General features: G+C 39.8%; 2 protein-coding genes across 6 annotated transcripts; one reads left to right on the top strand and one right to left on the bottom strand.

The window, feature by feature from the left end:
* Window positions 1-467: 467 nt before the first annotated feature.
* Window positions 468-10,997, bottom strand: pbxip1a (pre-B-cell leukemia homeobox interacting protein 1a). 5 transcript variants are annotated; one of them, XM_031296057.2, is made up of 12 exons: window positions 10,538-10,690; window positions 10,295-10,323; window positions 9,602-9,732; window positions 8,622-8,706; window positions 8,431-8,486; window positions 7,045-7,718; window positions 5,254-5,489; window positions 4,897-4,920; window positions 4,409-4,452; window positions 4,138-4,233; window positions 3,768-3,948; window positions 468-3,555 (listed from the first exon to the last, which is right to left on the bottom strand). In XM_031296057.2, exons 3-12 carry the CDS (start codon window positions 9,674-9,676, stop codon window positions 2,540-2,542), a joined length of 2,487 nt encoding a protein of 828 aa, XP_031151917.2. In that variant the 5' UTR covers window positions 9,677-9,732; window positions 10,295-10,323; window positions 10,538-10,690; the 3' UTR covers window positions 468-2,539. The 5 variants fall into 5 exon arrangements, with proteins under 5 accessions (XP_031151917.2, XP_035849188.1, XP_031151919.2 ...); XM_035993295.1 differs by lacking the exons at window positions 10,295-10,323; window positions 10,538-10,690 and adding an exon at window positions 10,979-10,997; XM_031296059.2 differs by lacking the exon at window positions 10,295-10,323 and having other exon boundaries at window positions 5,254-5,487; window positions 7,046-7,718; window positions 10,538-10,694.
* A 761-nt stretch (window positions 10,998-11,758) lies between these two features.
* Window positions 11,759-15,258, top strand: cks1b (CDC28 protein kinase regulatory subunit 1B). Its single transcript, XM_031296056.2, has 4 exons — window positions 11,759-11,919; window positions 12,177-12,244; window positions 12,408-12,535; window positions 13,724-15,258. The coding sequence occupies exons 2-4, from the start codon at window positions 12,186-12,188 to the stop codon at window positions 13,837-13,839; spliced, it is 303 nt and encodes a 100-aa protein (XP_031151916.1). The 5' UTR covers window positions 11,759-11,919; window positions 12,177-12,185; the 3' UTR covers window positions 13,840-15,258.
* Window positions 15,259-20,500: the final 5,242 nt, after the last annotated feature.

Raw genomic sequence — 20,500 nt, 5'->3', positions numbered from 1 at the left:
ATACATAAATACTTGCGTGGTGACTAAAAATGACAAGCTCTCTCTGCAGTTTCATAGTGACTGAATGTTCTCAAACATTACTTACATTCTCGTTCATCAGCAGATCAGGTCAGTGACTCTGCCACACTGGTTGGTTTATGTATCATCTCCAGAATGAAAGAGAGTTTGTGCCTGTGCATGTGTTAGCTACCGCTCAGAGTATTTAATCTAGATGTAAATATTTTAGTTTGGCATCATAGCTGTGATAATAGATGCCTTTCATGCCAACACTTCTACTTCCTGTTAGAGAGCGAGTCTGACAGCAAGTCGCACATTTCTGGCTTTCATTGTAAATTTACCACTATGAAAATAGTCAGATTAATACAACCCATTCTGAAGCAGGGGATATATTCTGTGATATTTTTTTTACTGCTTCCTTATAATAAATGAAACAACTGAAGTGTTTCAATAAAGACAAAACTTTACATGTTTAATGATGAAAACTTTATTGAACATAACACTGACTTCCTAAAAGAGGACAAAACTGATGATAAAATTAAAAATTATCCAAATGTTTCAATACATTTGCCCAGGGATCAATGACATACACATCTGAGCCAGTTCCTACATAAGCAGTAAGCACAGAGCCTCACTGTTGTCCCACAAAGACAAAAATACTTCTCAAAAATTGATTAAACTTTCATAAACGTGTTTGATTAAATGATTTGTGTGTTGAAATTAAGCTTTCTTCCGATCCCTTTGGTCTAAAAATTTCCAAAATAAAAAGTTCCTCTGTGCAAACAGCAGAGAACATTTAACAAAAATCTGTTAACACTTCATGTGGAAACCCTATGACATTCATTTTCTGCCCTATGAACAATCGAAAGCAGTGTAAACTTGTTTTCTTCTTACTTTTGCAGAAGCAAATTAAATCCAAGAACTCTTGTCCAATGTAGGATATTCACAATAATAAAGGCACGTAAGCAGTAGCTGGCAAACTTAATATCTGAAATACCAAAGTAACTGAAAACTTCACCATATCCACATTCAATGTGTACTGTACGGCCCTCTTTATATACAGTCTATGGTTTGGCCTGGGACAAAGTCTCATTAAAAAGAAGGACAAGATTTGCAGTGTACTGACAGAATAAATAAACACGAAACACTCCAAAGCTTCTTTCAATCACTGAAAAATGAAACAATCTCAATCTGTCATCTTTACACATCCTCCTAGAGAGGGAAAACTTCATGATCAAATATGACTAGAATCAAACACTAAAACAATTTTTTTTTGTATCAAAGAACTAGCCAACAGTGGGCAGCAGTATATTTAATACTTAATGGACTTTGCTTTGTGTCTTATTTAACCTTTGCCTGGCTCATTCAATTTAAAATTGGAAAAACACAATGCAGCAGCTTCCTCATTCTGCCATTTCCTTCAACTAAATAACTTTTACTAAATCACTTCTGTGCATGTCAGTTAACAACCAGGAAAAATAAATTACCGCACATTAACTATAATTTTTGCTCTGGGATACCCAGTATATGTTGATCATGTGTTGGAGGTCCCCATGGCTACATTACAAAAATATTAAAGAGAACTAATGGTCTAAAAAAACATAACAGAGAAAAAAATCTTTGCTGTAAATGTGAATGTTTGAGAAAAGTGCTAAAGTGATTTAGCAGTCAACTTTTATGATGACGAAATATAAACTTCTGTCCTATTGTTGTTGTTGTTGTTGTTGTTTTTTATAGCAGCTCTGACGTTTCACAAACGGTTCCTGGTTGATTAGAACATCTGCTGTCAACTGTCAGTTGGAAGTTGCAGGATCAAAGGTCTGTCAGATGTAGAAACCAAACACTCGAGGCTCTCAAACAGCACTCTGTGTGCGTTTGCCCAAAACTGGTCTGACCTGATTGGATTCTTATCACTAAAAGAACTGGGATCTCATCCTCTGGGATTGGACAGCAACAGCCGACTTGAGGCAAATGGTATCTGCAATAATTTCTCAGCACTTGTGTTAACCTGCTCAGAGCAGTGTTGGGTTGTTTTCACACAGTCAAATGACAGAGAAGTATTCAACTTTCAATTCAACATGTATTGCTGTAACTGACAACTTATATAATACCATATGAATTGAAAAGAATATATTTAACCACTGCAATGGTGCTGAACAGAATTATTTTTGCAAATACCATCTACCCAGTTTTTTTGTGTGATCTGGATATTATTAGTTTGAATATACATGATGAGCGCAACATGCACTACGTTTTGAGAAAACACTATATAGCAGAGGAAAACCCACACAACACATTACTGAAGGACTGCATTAGGAGGCATGACCTGACAGAGGTAGGTAACAACAACTAAGTCCAAAATGACACAAACAAGTCTAGCTTATAATTAAAGACTCAGAGGGACACATTTATGAGAGGTACAACCACTCTGTACCAGAAGCTACTACAATCACAGCTCTGAAGAGGAGAATGTAGGCAAGAAATGTCCTTTATAGCACCTCTTGAGCTGTTTCTTAGCGTTTCCTTTTTCCTCTTTGTCTATTTAAGCTGTGGCGGCAAACTTCCACAGGGCTTCCCGTTCAAACTCCTCCATCTCCTCCTCCAGGGAGTCGTCGTCCTTCTTCCCACCGTCCTCCAAAACGTCCACCATGTCCTCCAGAATGTCCGCCACGTTCTCAGCAAAGTCACTGAAAAGAACCCTGTCGTGGATAAACCCGCCATCCTCAAAGAACTCTGCAGTCAGCTTCCGGATCTTGTCTTTGCTCTCAGATGAAGATCCTTCAAGCTTGCTCAGGTAGCCCTCCAGCAGTTCCTCAAACTCGGGCAGCTCCACTGGATAGAGCCCCTCCTTGCTGGCGCAGTCCTCCACAGAGCTGCAGCCCAGCTGGGGGCGGACGTTGCGTCGAAGCTTCTGCTCCTGGTCTCTCCAGAAGTCATTGTGCTTGTGCTGATGAGGCTGGCGGGGCTGTTGGTGGTGAGGCTGGTGATGGTTGTGGGAGTTCTTATCAGGCCAGCTGTGCCACGGTTTCTCCTTCCTCCTCTCTTCTCTGTCCATTCTGCGCTCGTCCTTCTTCCTCTCCCACTCGTTCTGGTGTTTCCTCCATGCCTCTTTGTGAGAGTTTTGCTTCTGAGATTTCCAACCCTTCTCCTTCTTCTCTTCTTTGTCTCTCCGTCCTCCCTCCTTGCTATGCTTCCACTCTTTCTTTTCGTCTTTCTTCCAGTGGTCGCGCTCATTGCTTTTGCCCTTGTTCTCTTTCCACATGGACTCCTGTGGCTTCTTCTTACCCCACCTCTCAACTTGTTCAGAAAGCTTCCTCTGGATCTCCTCCAAACTATCCCTCACTCGTTTCCTGTCGCCTCCATCTTTTTTCATCCCTTGCAGTCTCTTCTTGCTCTCCTCCAGAAGAACTTTCTGCCTCTGGAGTTCTTCCTTCAGCCAACCTCCCTCATTTGTGTCCTTCTTCCTCTCAGGGCCCGCTGCTTTCTGGTTACTCTGACCATCTTTGTCACCAGGCTGAGGGGCTGAGCTTGAGGTAGTCGGAGGCATTTCCTGATCATCTGTGAGGGATTCATGACATCAAAGTTCTAATGTGTTTGGTAGTTAATTATATCAGAAAGGCCAAAAGATTAGCATTCTGCGAAATCCATTTTTATAGCATAGTATATATGTGCAATATACAGTAGTTTCAATAAATATGAACTAAAATCAAAAATGCAACAGCACAGATTTCATTCAGCATTCTAATTCACTTCATGTTTGCACATCGTACCTGTGAGCTGGCTGAGTTCGGTCACCCTGGACCTCAGACTCTCCAGCTCTTTCTTCAGCTCAGGCAGAGATGACAGCTCCTCCTTCAACTTTCTGTTGTCTTTTTCCAGATCTGCTTGTCCCTTTTCATCCCCACTTGCTGCTACTGCTTTCAGTGCTGAGTCGAGTTCTTCTTGCTGCGACTAAGAAATAAAGAAAAACAGCGACGTTCACAATGCAGACACGTGGCATAGTCAAAGCCAGGTTCTGCAGAACTTGGACAATAATCAAAAATGTTTGTTGAAAACATGCAGCCTATATATTGCAGTACATTAAATCAATGTGCAAGGGTAAAAAAACATCATTAGCATTAATATAACTGGTATACTGACCTGTAGTTGAGCCTCTAGCTGAGCGATTTGCTGGTTTTCCTGTGTCAGTTTATCCAATAGCTCTTTCATATCCTGTGGATCGCTGCTAAGCCAGTCCTGGATTTAAAATAATTGGCAAATGAATAAAAAACATATTTTTTAAATAACCCTGTCTTTAGCATGTGTTTTTTTTTTTTAAGTTTAAGGATTCCTTTAAATACTACAGTAAAGACACATACTGGACATAACACTGAGATTGAGTTAACTGATGTGACAGATGGAAGGAGCAGACCTGGCTTTGTTCTACATCACTCAGTTCAGAGGCGTCAAAGTCACCTGTCAGATAAGAAAACAACACATTTTACACACAAGTCTTACAACAGGCACTTTTATTGACACACAGCTGCCAAGCTGTTTTACCACTGCATAAGGTGTGTTTGTTGTGAAGAGCATTCTAAAAACTCAGGCACTACCTGTGCACAGAAACTATTTATTTAGGCTGAATTTTCTTTTAATCTGGTTTTATATATTTTGACCTAACCAAGCAAATTGCCAGCAATAGTTAAGTTTACCCTCATCTTAAGCATCCTAAACATCCAGTGAGTCCTTCCAAACAGGGATAAAGAGTGTAATTTCACAATTCAGAATGCGTGTTATTTGCCATTTTCTGCTGCCACAGCATGAAGTGTCAGGCCAGATAAGTGCTTGGACAAGCTACTGAGCTTTAGCCAGCTAGCGCAGAAGCTTACACTGCTGTCTTAACTGTAGTACTGAACCTACCATTATTCAGGTCAGAGAAGAAACCTGCTGACATAGCACAGCTTAGTCGACAAGATCTAAAAACAGACATCCATCTACTGCTGACGAATGTGTCATCTGTAAATACTGGCATTGTAAAAACGCCAATGTGTAATAATATCATTTTTGACAATATATACTATAAACCATAAAATTAGCAAACTTCTGATGTAACAGGTATAAACAGGTGCACAAAACATAAGATAATTCTAACATAAGCATATTTGTTAGGTTATAAATATTATAAACAAACTGTGAGCAAAAGAAGTCCCTCCTACTGTATTGAACTATAAAAAGCAGAAGCAAATTAGCAGGCTTAGTTGTGTTGGAGGAACTCACCTGAGAGGAAGAGGGAACCTAAGAAGAGCAGGATCAAAGAACCCACAATGCATTTGTTCAAGGAGAACCATGGCTTTTCCTCTTTCTTCTCAGCAAGCTTGAACTCCACTTCCTCGTCCTCATCTTCCTCATCTGATGTTCTTGGTCTTGGCTCCTCAAAGGAGGGGACATTCCTCCTCCTCAGTCCATCATCAAAGCTGCTTGTGTCGCCCAAATCAAAACTGCTGGATGGTTCTATGGGAAGGAGAAACATAACATGAGTAAAAAAAAGACATCCTGAACATGAAAAAGCAATGGTTACAGAGCAGAAGGTCGTCACATTATACAACAAATTCTTGAGAAAAATGACACCTAGCCTTAAGTTAAACCACATGTATTCAAATGTGGCCCAGAGAGTAACTTCAACAATTCATTTCGACATATTTGGCTACCAAAAGTATAATGATCAGTATCCAAATCATAATTATCTACTGGCAGGCTGCCTCACACAAAAATACCAAAATCTAAGCGCACACAAAACCCAACAGAGTGTAAACAGTATGTCAAAAAAAGCGGACAAAAAAGTCAGTGTTGCTTGCGGAAATGCTTTATTTTCCCCAGCCGGGTGTACGCCTCCCTGTCATACTGATAAATCACTTTCCAGATGCTAGCGTGACACAGATAAGAAACATGTTAAACAATTATTCTGCAAGAAGACTCGTGTTCTGCTTCTATTGACAAGTGCTAACTACAAAGAGCCATAAACCACTTTCTTTGCTCTAGGCAGTGTTACCAGCAGAGCCCAAGATCCCCAGGTGCCCACAAAAGCCCCATGTTTGTGGCAGTTGATCAATTGTCACTTTTTTGGGGGATAAGCACTACTAAAGCACAATATAAACTGGAATGATAAAGGCCTTAAAACGGGTCCTGCTTCAATATGCTAGCCTGTGTCAAAATCTAGCTTTAATAACTCATTAATGCAGTCAATACTGTGATTATATGGTGCATATTCTTGAATGAATCAGGAATCCGTTTGTGTTTAGTTATATTATCACACAGCATATCTGTGGCCATGTATTATTCCAGCAGAGAAAAACTGTATACAGTGCACAGAGACTGAGAGGATTGGGTGGTTAGCGGGAGCCAGGCAACTTATCTTTGCCCTGGGGCCACAAAGCAGGTTATTCCAGACATGACTTTACTTCAGAAAGGTCTCTACTGTTCATTTCCAAATGCTAACTGGAAGATCAGGTTTTCAGGAATAAAGCACTTTCTTGTTTCATTCTAACCTTTGTGTCTGGAATTTGTTTTGTTATAATATTATGTGTTGTCTTTGCATTTGTCTAGCTAGTAGCAAAGTGGTGATGTTGGCAAAACTCTGATGCAGCGCAAGATACCTGAACAGCTACTGGCCAAATTGGGTGTAGAGTAAAATGAACATGGCTGTCTCTAGGGGCAGCTAACAGAAACAGAAAGGAATGTATATATAAATGTAGGAGGGATCAGTGTGGGTGTATTGTGTTATCTATTAGAGCAGTGGTTCCCAGCTTCTTCAGCTTTGGCTTGAGACCAATGGTTTTTCTGTCTCTCATTGTTTCATTTAAAGTATTTTTTAAGGCATCCACTTTTTCACAAGAAAAAAGCAAACATCTAAATAATAATAAAAGAAATCCCTAATAACAGTCCCTAGTTTGAGAACTGACTTCCTCTAAATTCTCTATTTTCTCTTCCTCTTAATTCTCTACTCTATTCCACTGCCTGATTTATCATACATACTTCATCATAAATATTTCTGTAGACGGATCCCATATACCTTCTTCTTCTTCTCCTTCTTCTTCTTCTTCTTCTTCTCCTTCTTCTCTCCCATCCTGGGTCACTGTCTCAGATGGCTCCATCTCCTCCTTTTTCACAGCTGCCTCTCCCTCTGCCTCTACTAAACCAACAGTCCCTGGTGCAGGACTATCATTGATGGGGCTTTCTGTCACCAGGCTCTCTGGGACTAGGCTTGGCGACTTTGTACTCTCTGGAATAAAGCTGATATCAGCTTCAACATGAGGGGGAGGATCAGTGGCTGTAAGGGTCTCTGTGGGGATGCTGACCTCAGGTTCAGCAGTGAAGACAGGACTCTCCTCAGCAGGGCTGGCAAGAACCATCCCAATATCAGCAGGCGTGTCAAGCACTTGTTCTGTAAAGACAGGGATCTCAGTCAGGAGATGAGTGGAGCAGGACTCCTCGGGCTCCGCTGGCAGGAGATTGGCATCAGGAATATCGAGTGGAGCCCCCATATCAATGTTGGTGACAAAGGGTGTGGCTCCTAGGTGCTCGTTGTCACTGGGGGAGCTGGTTACAATGTCATGGATGACTGGAGGCTGACTCTCCAGGTCAAGGTCTGGAGGATCAAGAAGGTTGGGTGGGAGAGGACTAATCTGGGTTGGACTAGATGGGATGGGTCCCTCACTGGACTCTGGAGAGGTCTCTTGACACACCTAGAAATGAGGGCAGGAAAAAGGTTTTCTGTGATATCATCTTTTTTGTGACCTTCACTGCAATTAATGTGTTATTTTGTGATAATGTTTCTATGATTTGGTTCTTTTAATGCATCCATTTTCCCATTTGTCTGTATTGTCTACAGTACTTCTCTTTTATTTAATGACTTCCTATGCTGCCCAGAGTGACGTTTTCAAGACAACAGGTCTCAACTTTTCAAATTATATTGGGCGTAGGCATTTGCATAGTAAGACTGAGACAGTTTTCCAGTCACCTTACTGAAAACACATCACACTCTACTGAGGCTATTTTCAGTGTATCTCTACAACTTGTATGACACATTTCACCCTGTCTGATTCTTAATCGTGGGTGCAAAATGCTAATTGTAGAAGGAGCTTCTTGATTCTGAGGTAGTGGCAACAAAGGTGGGTGTATGAAGTCAATGTTATACAGTAGATCTGTAAAGTGTTCTGTCAAACTCGACTGTACCTATGCTGGCGGTAAATGTCGTAACATTATCTATGTGTGGGCCATAAGTAAGTACATACATATGGAAGTACTAAAAGAGAAAACACAACATCGAACAAGAAATTAGACACAATACACATTACCAATAGCTGGTTATAACAATGTAAATATGCTGTAGGGAGCTTTTGATATTGTTTAATTGTGTAATTATGCCTTGACTGGATTATTGCATCGTTCACCAACCTGATGGCCTTCTTCAGACAGGACAGTTTCTACTGGAATGTCACTTGCAGCAGCTCCTGAAACAACATTCACACAATGTCAAAACTAAAATATGAAACTAAAGAATAGGTTTAAAAGCAATCGTTTTGGCCTTAATTGTTGATTTATGCCACAACCCAAACCAGCAGCCACAGATCTTGACATGTCAATACCTGTCACATCCTCAGAGAGACTCGGGACGTCACCCAGGCTCTCAGTGCCGTCATCTACTGGCCCGACATTCTCAACAGCAGCTTCCTGTGGAGTCAGAAGATCCAGGGAGATCAAGCTTCCTGCAAGTATTTACATTAACACCTATAGTGCTCTCGTTGGTAACACTGCCCTTGACATTTCAACAAACATTACAGGCATGCATGCATGCACATGCACACAAGGCAAACATATCACTATTTCTTGTTTATCAACTGTCACTGTAATTAAATCATGGGAACTTCTAACAATAAAGTAGATGCTGAGTCGGCTTTCTCCCATAATGATTTTTGACATACTTGATAATAGCAGCTACAAATTACAGTTAGATTTACATTTAACATCCATTATTGTCAAATCTGATTGCATACATGTTGATATAGACACAGACTCTATTCCTAAACATATATTGTGATACATATTCAACTGTCATATTAAGTCTACTCTCATTGATATAAATAGGGTAAGCAAAATATTACCTCTCAGTATAATGCAATACATTGCCACAGCACTACAATACTACACACTCCTACAACCTTCACTATAACCTTCATAAAGGCATGATTTATTGCAGGGCTGTTGTATTACATTAGTTTTAATTGGGTGTGTGCCTAATAAACTGACAATTGTGTGTATACTGGTATCTAAGGAGGATCTTCTGCTTATTACATTATATATTTTTCTGTATTGAACGCAGCTGTCTTAACACAGACAGCCATGTACAAATACTTGCACATAGAGTTGAAATACGTTTCCCACAATTGAATAACTATGGGAAGCAGGGTGCAGGTACAAACATGCCATATTTAAAATGAACTTGTATTCATGAGCAAGGAAAATAACTATCATCCAAATTATATCCAGGCACACACAGAGCTTCAAGTTTCAGTTTCCCTGAGCTGCGTCTTTGTCATACCCTGTTTTATACTGTCTATGGTCATACCTCGGGGGAGAGGAGGGTCCAGCTGTTGGTTGAGGAGCCACTGCTGCTGCCTGTGCTGTTGCTGTTGTCAGACATCGCCCTCTTCAGGCTCAATTTGGCACAGCACGGTGCAGACTCAGCTTTATGATTTTCTGCAGACGACGACAGAAACAATGTATATTCGTTGATCATGCCTGATGCACACACAGCATGCCTTGTGGGAGTTAACTGGATTATCTAGATGTAATAATCTGACTCTAACATGGTTACACTGATATTTGTAGGCTACTTGCCAACAACCGTATGCGCAGTTCGAACATGAAGTAAACACAGAATTAAAAACTATGTCTCATTTTCGGCAATATTTTGATGGTGTTTTTGTAAATAATCGTTCAAGAGGACACGTATGCAATAACGTTACAGTTTGGGACCTAATTTACCACAGACATGAGATAAAGACCAGATTGTCGTTAATACAAGTTATGTAACGGTGTGTTGGCATCCATACTGCTGCGCAGTTTTTTTTTTTTAAAAGGGTTCAGTCAGAAGAAACAGGAATCTCCTGATTGTTTTCATCACTGCTGCTTTTCCCAGCCAACTTTTCATTCAGATCCATGCATCCAGTCAATCTGTGTGCCAGTTAAATTACCAAAAATGGTCAAACCGCAGACACGAGCAGCTCTTTGATCCAGACAAACAACGGTTGATACTCACGTGTCGACAACACTATGTGCGCTAAAGTTCTGTTTAGCACACATAAGAAACAAAAATGAAGGGGCTATAACTGTTGTAGCAACTAAATCCAGGGTTCACTCATAATGGTAAACAAAGGATGGTAACATGGATGGTAGGCTGAATATTCCCACTGCACTCTTCCGCGTTCTCACTCAGGCCCAGCTGTTCGCCAGCACCTGCTCGACGCTACCAAATTTAACACAAAGAAGACGTTTTATTTACCCAATTTGTTTACACCTCAGTCGCTCGCTGTTTTTCCCTTCAAAACGTTTTGTTTTTTAGTATGAACAACGCTCTTCTCTTCCCGTGAACTTGGGAACTTTGGGAATTCCAAGCTGCGTCACGTCGACCAAGGCGCCGTTCGTCCAATAGGGTTTCAGCAGAGGAGAAGGACCTCCCGCCCCTGAATCACGGCTAGACCAATCAGATATAAGTGTCGTGTCAGGAAAACGACGCACAGCCCTGCTTGATTGACGCCTGCAGGTGAAAGTGGCAGGCGATAGACACTGACGCTTTTAATAATACAACGCCATGTGTGAACCGTCCCTTAAGATGCATGGGTTTACACACACACACATATATATTTATACAGAAGAGTGAGGCTACCAGGACCAGCCGCACACTGACACGTCTGCAGAGCTATATTTGAACTGCGGGACTTACCAGGGTGGATAACCCCTCTACTCCGATTGCTCCTGTGTGGACATCGATTTCATCATCTGGATCCTTTTACTCTAAAATTAGAGTATGTAAACGGTTTGTGATAGGGACATTTACTTTAACACATCTGCATATCTGACACAAGAACCCACACAAACACACACGCCATTAAAAATGATTGAGTCTGTGGTTCCAGATAAATAGGCTTTAGATTACAGTGGTAAAAATGGACTCAGAAAACCACCGTGTAAAACTACCCCTAAATGAAAGGAGTATGGCCTCTCGTAGTTCGAATAGATCATAAAAAAAAATCATAACTTTTTTGAGAAGTTGTTTAAAATAGAGGTCATTCATCGGGAAGTCTTGTGTATTAACATATATTAGCTCTGAAAGTATCATGTCACCCCTTCTATGTATTTGCTTAAATAAAACTGTCAAAATCATGAAAGAGAGAGTTCTATCTTTCCCTCAGGATGAATAAAGTATCTATCTATCTATCTATCTATCTATCTAATAATAACAGTTCTTATAATACATCCATACTCAATGGTAGATATGCATATACATCTACATCCATAGTCAATGACATGTCATGTTTGGGCTGTGTGTATTATACTTTCTGGAAGTTATATCCTTTAGTTAGTTCTCTTAATACATCCATGACGGTTTAAATGGATCTTTGGCATGCTACATATGTTGACCAATCACGAGGCCCTGTAGCGATTACGAAGATTTACTGCGACAGACAGAACAGACCAATGGCAAGGGGGCTATAATGGATGGATTGACCAATGGGATGAGACGAGGTCTATTTGAACGGTCATAAGCGGGCTAGCAAACATTCGAGAGGGAAACAAAGAGGGGTCAACATCTTACTACTTTTGAACGCGAAAAACTGGAATTATTAACTTTTTCTGATCAGGATACTTTGGCAACCATATAAGGTAACTTTGAAGCCCCATTGATTGCGCCACACAATAGCAGAAACATAGAAAGGCGTTTACGTAAGTTGTCAGAGATAACGCTTGTTCTCGGCTAACTTGAGCAACGTTAGCTTAACGTTACTGTTAGCTGCACTCGCTTAGCGATGCAAACAAAAAAAAAACCGGAAACTTGCTGCCACGTTGTCCCCTAAATATTAGTGTAATATGCCTTATTGCTGATTCTGAATGTTGACTAATGTTAAAAATCTCTCCACCAGGTCTCCATCATGTCTCACAAACAGATATACTACTCTGATAAATATGACGATGACAAATACGAGTACAGGTGTGTATGGCTAATGTTTATCCAACATACAATTTAATTTTCTCAAGCGTGTCAACGTTATCATAACGATTTTAGCAAAGTGGCTTTGTAGAGAAACTAATCATCACTTTGCGTTGGTGCATTAGCTAATATTCTGCTTAATATCCGCCCTCATTTTCTACAGGCATGTAATGTTACCCAAAGACATTGCAAAGCGTGTACCCAAGACCCATTTGATGTCGGAGACAGAGTGGAGGAACCTGGGAGTCCAGCAGAGCCAAGGATGGGTGCATTACATGATCCACCAGCCAGGTAGTTTATCTTGTTTCTAAACAAAGCAGTCATAAATATCATGATTTGATCGCTTTCTGTTAAATATTGTTTCCTTGGTCCTACTTTATTATCATGCCAATAATAGACGAGACTGTACCTGATGGGGCCACTGGATGGAAAAGAGGCTTATCTAAAGTTACTCTATTTTTACAAAAGTACAGTGCCATAATAGCTGTAAGGCTTTGGTTATGATCAAGTGTGAAAGTGGGATCTGATCTATATGATGACGTTCATCAAAAGTATTATAAAGTCTAGATATTTGAGACAAATATGTATAAAATGGCTTCTGTGCCAGAGATTATTTGACTGCAGGGCACACTAACTCTATGAGCAACTGTTCTCTTTTACAGTTGTCATGTGCTGAATCTGTTTACAAAATCGTGACCCCAAGCTGAAACTTATCAGGCACATGACACAATGTTGAGTGATATGTCACCAATTTGCATTTAGGGCTGCACGATATGAGGAAAATATCTAATTACGATTATTTTGACTGACATTGCAATATGATTCACGATATTGAAAGGAATGATCATGTTTGTATCATTATTTTCATTGACTAATATTACATTTTAAACAATTAAAAGGATTATAGTGTGATTTTCTTTTTTATGATTAATTGTGCAGCCCTACATTTAACTGAACTTGTCCACTGTAGGGTTTGTTAATTGAAAGTTGAAGCCCCCCCCCTTCCCATATTTGCCCCTCTATACTTTAGCTAACACAATTGCCAATAAGGGGACCTCCTCTTGATATCTTTTAGGCAGAAGGTGAGAGATGCAAAGTCTGATGTGGGGATTTGATGTCAAAATGGGTTAAATTGCACCTTTTTCGAAGAGGTGGTACAGATTCAATTCAATTCAATTTTATTTATAGTATCAAATCATAACAAGAGATATCTCGAGACACTTTACAGATAGAGTAGGTCTAGACCAAACTCTGTACTTTACGAAGCCCCAACTATTACAGTGGTTGCCTCAGATGAGTGGTGAACGTTGCAATAGCTTTTGTGACCACAATTATCTGGATGGCGAATGTCAAACCCAGCATTACATGTACACCCTACATTCAAAAATAATGGAATATGAGTCACTAGAGTCAGGTTTCTCCAAAAGCATCACAATAAGTATTATCTCTGCTTATATATTGTGTAACTTCCTCCTCCAGAGCCCCACATCTTGCTGTTCCGGCGCCCTCTGGTAAATCAGCCTAAAGTCATAAGGGAGAGAATTGCTGGGTCCTTGGAAGATCAATCCTGCTTGTCACAGATCAACCCAAAATAGGCAGTATGCTGTCAGATTACCAAGCTCTTCTATGGTAGGTGACTTGTGATTTGGGCTGATCATGTTGGACCTGGAGAAGGACTATCACATTTATGAACAATGGTTGTGGAGTATGCCTTGAAGGAAGGGGGAAAAAAAAAAAAAAAATCTTCGCCCTTCTCTTAGGGAAAAGACTTCATGGGTGTTAACAGCGACGCGCCGTCATCCAGAAAAACTTCACTTACAGTCTTTTTGACTTAACTTCTGTCCAACTTGCTGAACCTGCTTGGATATTCCAGCTTTTTAGAACAATCGTTATAAGATGTGGGGAGTGAAACTTGTTTAAACATTTGAGTAATTCTAACAGTGTATTCTGGGTCAAGCTTGGGTCAGAACATAAGCCAGACTGAATAGTGGGATCCTAAATGAAGTTTGACTCTGGGTGCGGTTTAAAGTGACATGTTGCTGCTTGGTTTAAATGACATTGTAAATTGGCATTTAACTTCTCAGTATTTATGAATGTGGTGCCCTTTCTGAAATAAATGTAAACCTTTTTTAAATCTTATTAGTATGGACTTTGGCAGTATTTAGGGTATACAACTATTGTATGGTTACACAGCCACTTGACACATGAAAATGCATGTGAAAATAATGTAAAAAAAAAAAGGCAGTTGATGGTGGACACTACCCTAAAATGCTCTTATAGAATACATACGGGTCATTGAATGAAATGTTGGAAGGCCAATTGCATTTATCTCAGATTGTGGTATTGAATGCTATTTGCATCAAGGCACTTGTTTTCATTCTCATACTGTTCTGAATACTTGCACCCACTCTGACATGTTTGTGTTTACCTTCTATCCCTTACCTTTACTACCACATACTGAGCTGCTCTGCTGTCACTGAGGCTAAAACCTTGCCTTGAATAATTGTTCTTTGAACTTGTGCCTTTTTTGTAAGGTTTGCTTTTGTATAGTTATTTTTGACAGGATCGGTTATGTGTAGGTAAAGAGCTGTTCTACCTTTTCAGAATTATTAAAGGAATCAATGCAATCAAATTCAAGTTATGATGCATTTAGTCTTTGATGAAATCTGTGTTGGATGACATCCCTGTACCCCTGTATGGTAATCTTGAAAATAATACTAGAATATTGGATTACTACAGATGGAGTGTGGAATTGATAATGCCCCATTTTGCATTGTAACATTATATGGCTGCATCAAAATGGAAATATTTCCTCTACAATAATACACCTATGTCAGCACTAGCAAATTTATCAAAAGTTTTTACAACTTGTTTTTTTTTTTTATCCTCATGTAATGGCTGGTGAAAACACAAATCCACCGGACTGGAGCATGACATTCTTGAATACACCCTTTCTCCTAACTATTCTCTTGTCTTCTACTGGTTCCTATCTCTGTAAAATAAAAGGAAAATGCCACAAAGGATTGCATCTAGGAAATGTGACTTACATGTTGGAATAACCCCTTACTGCCTGATGTCTTTCCCAAAAGGCAAATGGATTGTATCAACAAACTTCTCATGAGTTGCATGACATGATGCACCCACACCGGTGTGTAGTACCCATTAATTATAAGAAAAAATTGATGTGCATGAGGTTTAATCACATCACATGTGTCTTTCATTATTTGTTTTCACTGCAAATGTATAACATAGTTTATAGAGTTTAATTTTTTTTTAACTTTGACACAACATAATACTCCTGTATAACCCCAGACACGACTAGCAATTTATTCACAGCTTCATTACAAATCCAAGCCAAAATTGCCATGTGTAAGATAATTCCGTGCTCATTACCTTACCTGTCGTATTGTAATGAGCCCTGCTGGGATAAAGCTGTGATCTGATAATATCTGCAAGAACGTACAGCGTGCCAGACAGCACACTTCATGGATATGTAATATTGTGGTACACAGTTGGTGTTCATCCAGTGGGTCAGTGATACTGCATCTGTTGTCTGGCACTGTGACTGGACTCTTGTTCTTATTAGTTGCTCAAAATATTGCCAATCTAACAATTTCAGCGTCTCCCATTTCCTGTGTAATATGGGTCTCATCTACCGGTAAATGTCTGTGAGCTTAATGGACAAAATGTTTTACTGAATTGGCAAGTCGTTATGATGGCGTACGTGCATAAAGGGAGAGGCAGGCGCAGCATCTGCCACACATTTAAAAGTTATACTTGGCGTAAACAATTTGTGGATTATTGCTCTGCAGAGGTTTTAATGAACAGGCAATAACAAAAACAGTCAATTGGACAATTCAGAGGCTGTTGAGGGCTGTCAATTTTAAACAGAATTCAGCCTATGACCTATGATATGAAGACCTATGATAAAAAGTTGTCTAGCCCCATGTGATTCGTATAGTTTGTACTAGCATATGAGACTAAGAACATTAGCAAATATTTGTGCTTGAGAAGCTGGAACCATTGAATTTTTTTGCAATTTTGCTTAAAAATTGATTGACATAAAATTAGAAAGTAACTAGTTACTGTTTACATTTTAGGCATTTGGCTCACATTAAAACAATTAATGTAGTTCAGTTCTTAAGCTTGCTTCAGCAGTAGCAGCTCCAGGTTAGATAACATGCGGATGCTGTGGAAACTGAAGCTGGAGTGCTGCAAGTGGGCCAAAAAGTGGGGTAATACTTTCACTGAGCTTCACGCTGGAGGAGGGTGTTAAGAGAAGAAAGGTGATACTGTACTCAGTCCATTTGATCAGGGTGGAGAGCCCAGTGTCACAGTTTGCTGTGGGCCTCTGAATTCCCAGCAGCACCCCAAAAAGTAAACTGGTGTCTTTTTTTTGTTATGGGATAAACACAGGAGGTTATTCAGCAGCCTTCTGATACAGCACAGTTTGACCATGTTGCCCTTTTACATTACACTATATGTAGAACTCTCATGGACTGCTTGTATGAAAAATTGTATATATATGAATATCATTATGTATTAAATCTGTGAATATATTAGACTCTTGTCTCGTTGGTTATTTTGGTCATTATTTTAAAATGCTCAGTTGTAAAATAATTTGGATACAATGTACAGGTGAGTATACAACTAAAATCTTAAAAATATGGTGTCCTTCAAAACGGTTCTGCAGTCCAATAATGTGATACTGAAAACTTTATGATACATGAGGGTAGAGCAATCAAATATTTGTTTCAATTTAGGCAGTCTAACCTCAACAGAGGGGTGGCTGCTGAAGGGTTCATGTCTTCAGTAATTTAAAAAAAAAAAGAATTTTCTCTTTTGTGAATATGTAAATCAAAGAAAACTTCCTGATTGCCAGCATGGTCAGTTGCTTAGGGTGAATTTGTATGGAGACTAATAATGAGACCAAATATAATCGTTCAATGGAAAAATTAAATTTCCTGTTCAAATACAGTAGGATATCAAAAACATTAGGAACACAAAAATGCCTCTGCTGTGACACGCCACTTTTCAAGTTTCACACTTTGGACTGTGGAGGGCAGTGCAACACAACTATGAAAAAGGAGGAGACAATCTAGATTAATTCAATTGGCGTTTTGCATACAGTATATGCTGCATGGAACACAAATTGTAAACAAAATGTTTACATTTAGAGTGAATCTGAACTTTCTCTTTGTCTACATCACATTTGTAAAACCATTTCTATAATGTGTCGTTGCTCCGTTCTAACAAAAGCAAATCAGTTTCTCTGTGTGTCCCAGATGGACACAAACAGATAGTGGGTGCAAACAGGGCTCATGGCGACAGTCTGACACCGTGGGTAGTAACTACACAACTTTGGAAGTCAGGGGTAATGGAGGAAGGAAAATATATTTGTGAATCACAATGACATTTCTGACAATTTTTGGAAAAATGTTGCAGAGCAAATCACTGGGTTGTTATGGTCAGCAATCTGAGCCTCCTGCTGAGATCCAGAGATGTGTGGTGGGCAGAATAAGATGTTTGACGCCTCGAGGTGGAAAAAAGCTTCAGCATCTGCCAGATGAATCATGCTGAAAATGGGTTCCTGTTGGAATCTTAAAGGTAAATGATGACCTAAAGCTGTAACTGTATTTACAGAATAACAACAAAAATAATGTCCCAGTACTGATGACCTTTTATTGGAAATCTACCAGTCAGTATTATTCACCTATGATATTATTACTAATATAACTGTTCTCATTTTTAAAGAAAGGTTTTAATGGTGTTTAGAGGATTTTTCACCCGGAACAAAAACTGATGGTTAAAATGAAATTAGGTGAAATTAGGTCTGCAACTAACAATTATTTCCATGATCGATTAAGCTTCAGATTATTGTCTAAAATAATCACATTTATAGACCAATTACAATCTTGTCATTTTTTGTTTTATAAAATCAAATCAGACAAAGAAAAACAGCAAATTCATGCATTTGAGAAGCTGGAACTGGAATTTGACATTTTTGCTTGAAAAAGTACTTTTACAACAAATTAAACAATTAGAGGGGAGATTCCTCACGTCCAAGTATTTGTTTTAGCTCTCTGACATGTGTTGGCTATATATGCAACCTGTGTAAGGGGGTTACAACCAGCAATATTCATTTCAAAGCGTCAAAAGCCTGATCATGAAATATTTCTCTTTTAATGCATGTTTTCTTTAATCAGGTTCTGTTGAACATTAGAAATATAAATTGAAGTTTGCTTAAAGTTTTTAGAAACACAAGACACAACTCAGAAGAAATTGCTGTGAAGCGTTTGTGGACAGTAACATTTCTTCTTCCCTGTCAAAAATATGTCCGTGCTGTTCTTTACATGGTGTTCTGCTGTCTGAATAAATATCTTGAATCTTGACATGCATCATCGGAGCAATCTTCTTTGGTTATTGTTCATGAATCAGATTCATTCCACTTAAGTTGCTATCCAAATTACCCTGATGCTGCTGGTGTGTGTACGGCAGCAGAAGAGCAGAGCTCAATGTCCAGAGAGGTGACGCTGCACTCAGCGGAAACATGCACGTTATGTAGTTCATTGGGGTGTGGCGGGTGCGGTCGCGGGGCTAGTTACGTTAATAAATAGGACAAAACTGCACAATAGTAGGCCTACAATAAATTGAAAATGACGTCATGGGTATTGTAGCTACCTCGGCATAGGAAAAATATTGTATATCTACCTTAATTAACCACCAATTCAATGTCCCCGGCCAGCACGTTAAGTGTAAAGTCACCACCTGCGATGTGGCGTCACCAATACCTGTGCATTCTGGGTCTGGCTAACATGGCTAAATGCTAACATATTCATGCTGGATGCTGCAGCGGTGACTTCTGCTTTTGTTTAGAAGCTTTTAACCTAAGTGAAGTGAGTGAGAACTTTTTGCTTTTTTTGCGCCGGGGGACCAGAGAGGCTGAGTGGACTGGTTATTTTGCGACAGAGAGGCCGAGGGGACTGGTTATGTTATGCTTTGACGATGGACTAGCAGTGAAGTTGAACCTGGGCTGGGCAGATTCAGGAAGACAGACAGGTGAGTACAATTACGATGTTAACTCACTTCAGATAAGAACGTCAACAACCACTGTGTTGCCTAGCAACATAGCGTGTACTGGGGGTGTGTTTAAACTGTGCAGTCTCGCTTTGTTTTAATATGTGTGTTTGTGGCTGCAGCTGCTGGGGAGTTTTATATTGTGATCTGTGCTGTCTACTTTGCTGATGTGTTATTCTACTGATTCAATAAGAGGTGTCAGGCTATTTAATTGATGTGGCTTAATAATGGTTGTTGCACCCGCTGTGGTGTCCGTAGACTTTTTATCCTAGTATTTATTGTTGGTCCTTTTTGTTTAATTGTCTGAGTTCTGTCTGTTGTCTGGTTAATTCTAGTAAGGCTATACACAGGAAGGTGGTTGTATTTATAGCCTAGTGTACGTGCAGTTTAGTGTCCCAAATTATTTTCCAAAAACTGAGTGCCCCAAATGATGAGGGTCTTATTTGAGACAGGTTAGAGTTAGGGTTAGATAGCACAGGTGGTTTAGCAGGTTCAATTAATTATGGACATTGTATGGGGAAATTGGGACACTAAACTGCACGTATACCGGTTTGGACCAAGCGGCAACCTTCTAGTGCTGTATAATGAAGCCAACGCTGAAGTGCCAAAAACTGCAGTCCATTAAGTGACCACTTGAGGCTGGCTCCAAAAGGGAGTCAACCCCAACTTTACAGCAGAATTAAACATGTTTCCAGTCTGGTACAATAAACAGGTTTGGTCTAAGTAATTGTATTCAGGCTTAAAGTTCTGCATAATTAAGGTGGTCTGCTTTGAGTGACAGGTGGCATGTATATCCACTTTATACACTTACAATCATATTTACTTATTGTTACAACGGCTCAGCTAACCTGGGCTCGTAGAACAACAATGGAACACCGCTACTAAAGGCCAACCCAGTTTGCAACATCAATGGTGTTGGTCTCCTCTCCCTACGTGATGCATCCAACCAGAGAATGAGACCCGTACTTGCCTGGATGAGTGTATACTCCCCCATCGGCTGCCTAAACTCACAGCCCTGAGCCGGGCCTGCTCGCATCTAGGAAATGTGACTTACATGGTGGAATCACCCCTTACTGCCTCATGTTGTGAGGAACAAGAAGCAAGAATAGTGTTTCAGAGTCTTTGTCTTCAATAGTGTTCTTTGTGTGGAAGTGTGTGGTTTGCAGCCGTCAGCCTGTT

Source organism: Sander lucioperca, chromosome 16 (assembly GCF_008315115.2).
Source record: "Sander lucioperca isolate FBNREF2018 chromosome 16, SLUC_FBN_1.2, whole genome shotgun sequence".
Lineage (NCBI taxonomy): Eukaryota > Metazoa > Chordata > Actinopteri > Perciformes > Percidae > Sander > Sander lucioperca.
Note: the sequence above shows the minus strand (reverse complement) of the source record. Positions and strands in the feature narration are given on the sequence as shown.

Excerpts from the sequence above, each read along its gene's own strand:
- cks1b (XM_031296056.2), top strand. The coding sequence starts at position 12,186 with ATGTCTCACAAACAGATATACTACTCTGATAAATATGACGATGACAAA. Across the intron at positions 12,245-12,407 it reads GATGACAAATACGAGTACAG|GCATGTAATGTTACCCAAAG; the intron begins GTGTGTATGGCT and ends CATTTTCTACAG. Across the intron at positions 12,536-13,723 it reads TTACATGATCCACCAGCCAG|AGCCCCACATCTTGCTGTTC; the intron begins GTAGTTTATCTT and ends TTCCTCCTCCAG.
- pbxip1a (XM_035993295.1), bottom strand. The coding sequence starts at position 9,676 with ATGTCTGACAACAGCAACAGCACAGGCAGCAGCAGTGGCTCCTCAACC. Across the intron at positions 8,707-9,601 it reads GGACCCTCCTCTCCCCCGAG|GAAGCTGCTGTTGAGAATGT; the intron begins GTATGACCATAG and ends CTGACTCCACAG. Across the intron at positions 5,490-7,044 it reads GAAGGAGAAGAAGAAGAAGG|AGAACCATCCAGCAGTTTTG; the intron begins TATATGGGATCC and ends TCTCCTTCCCAT.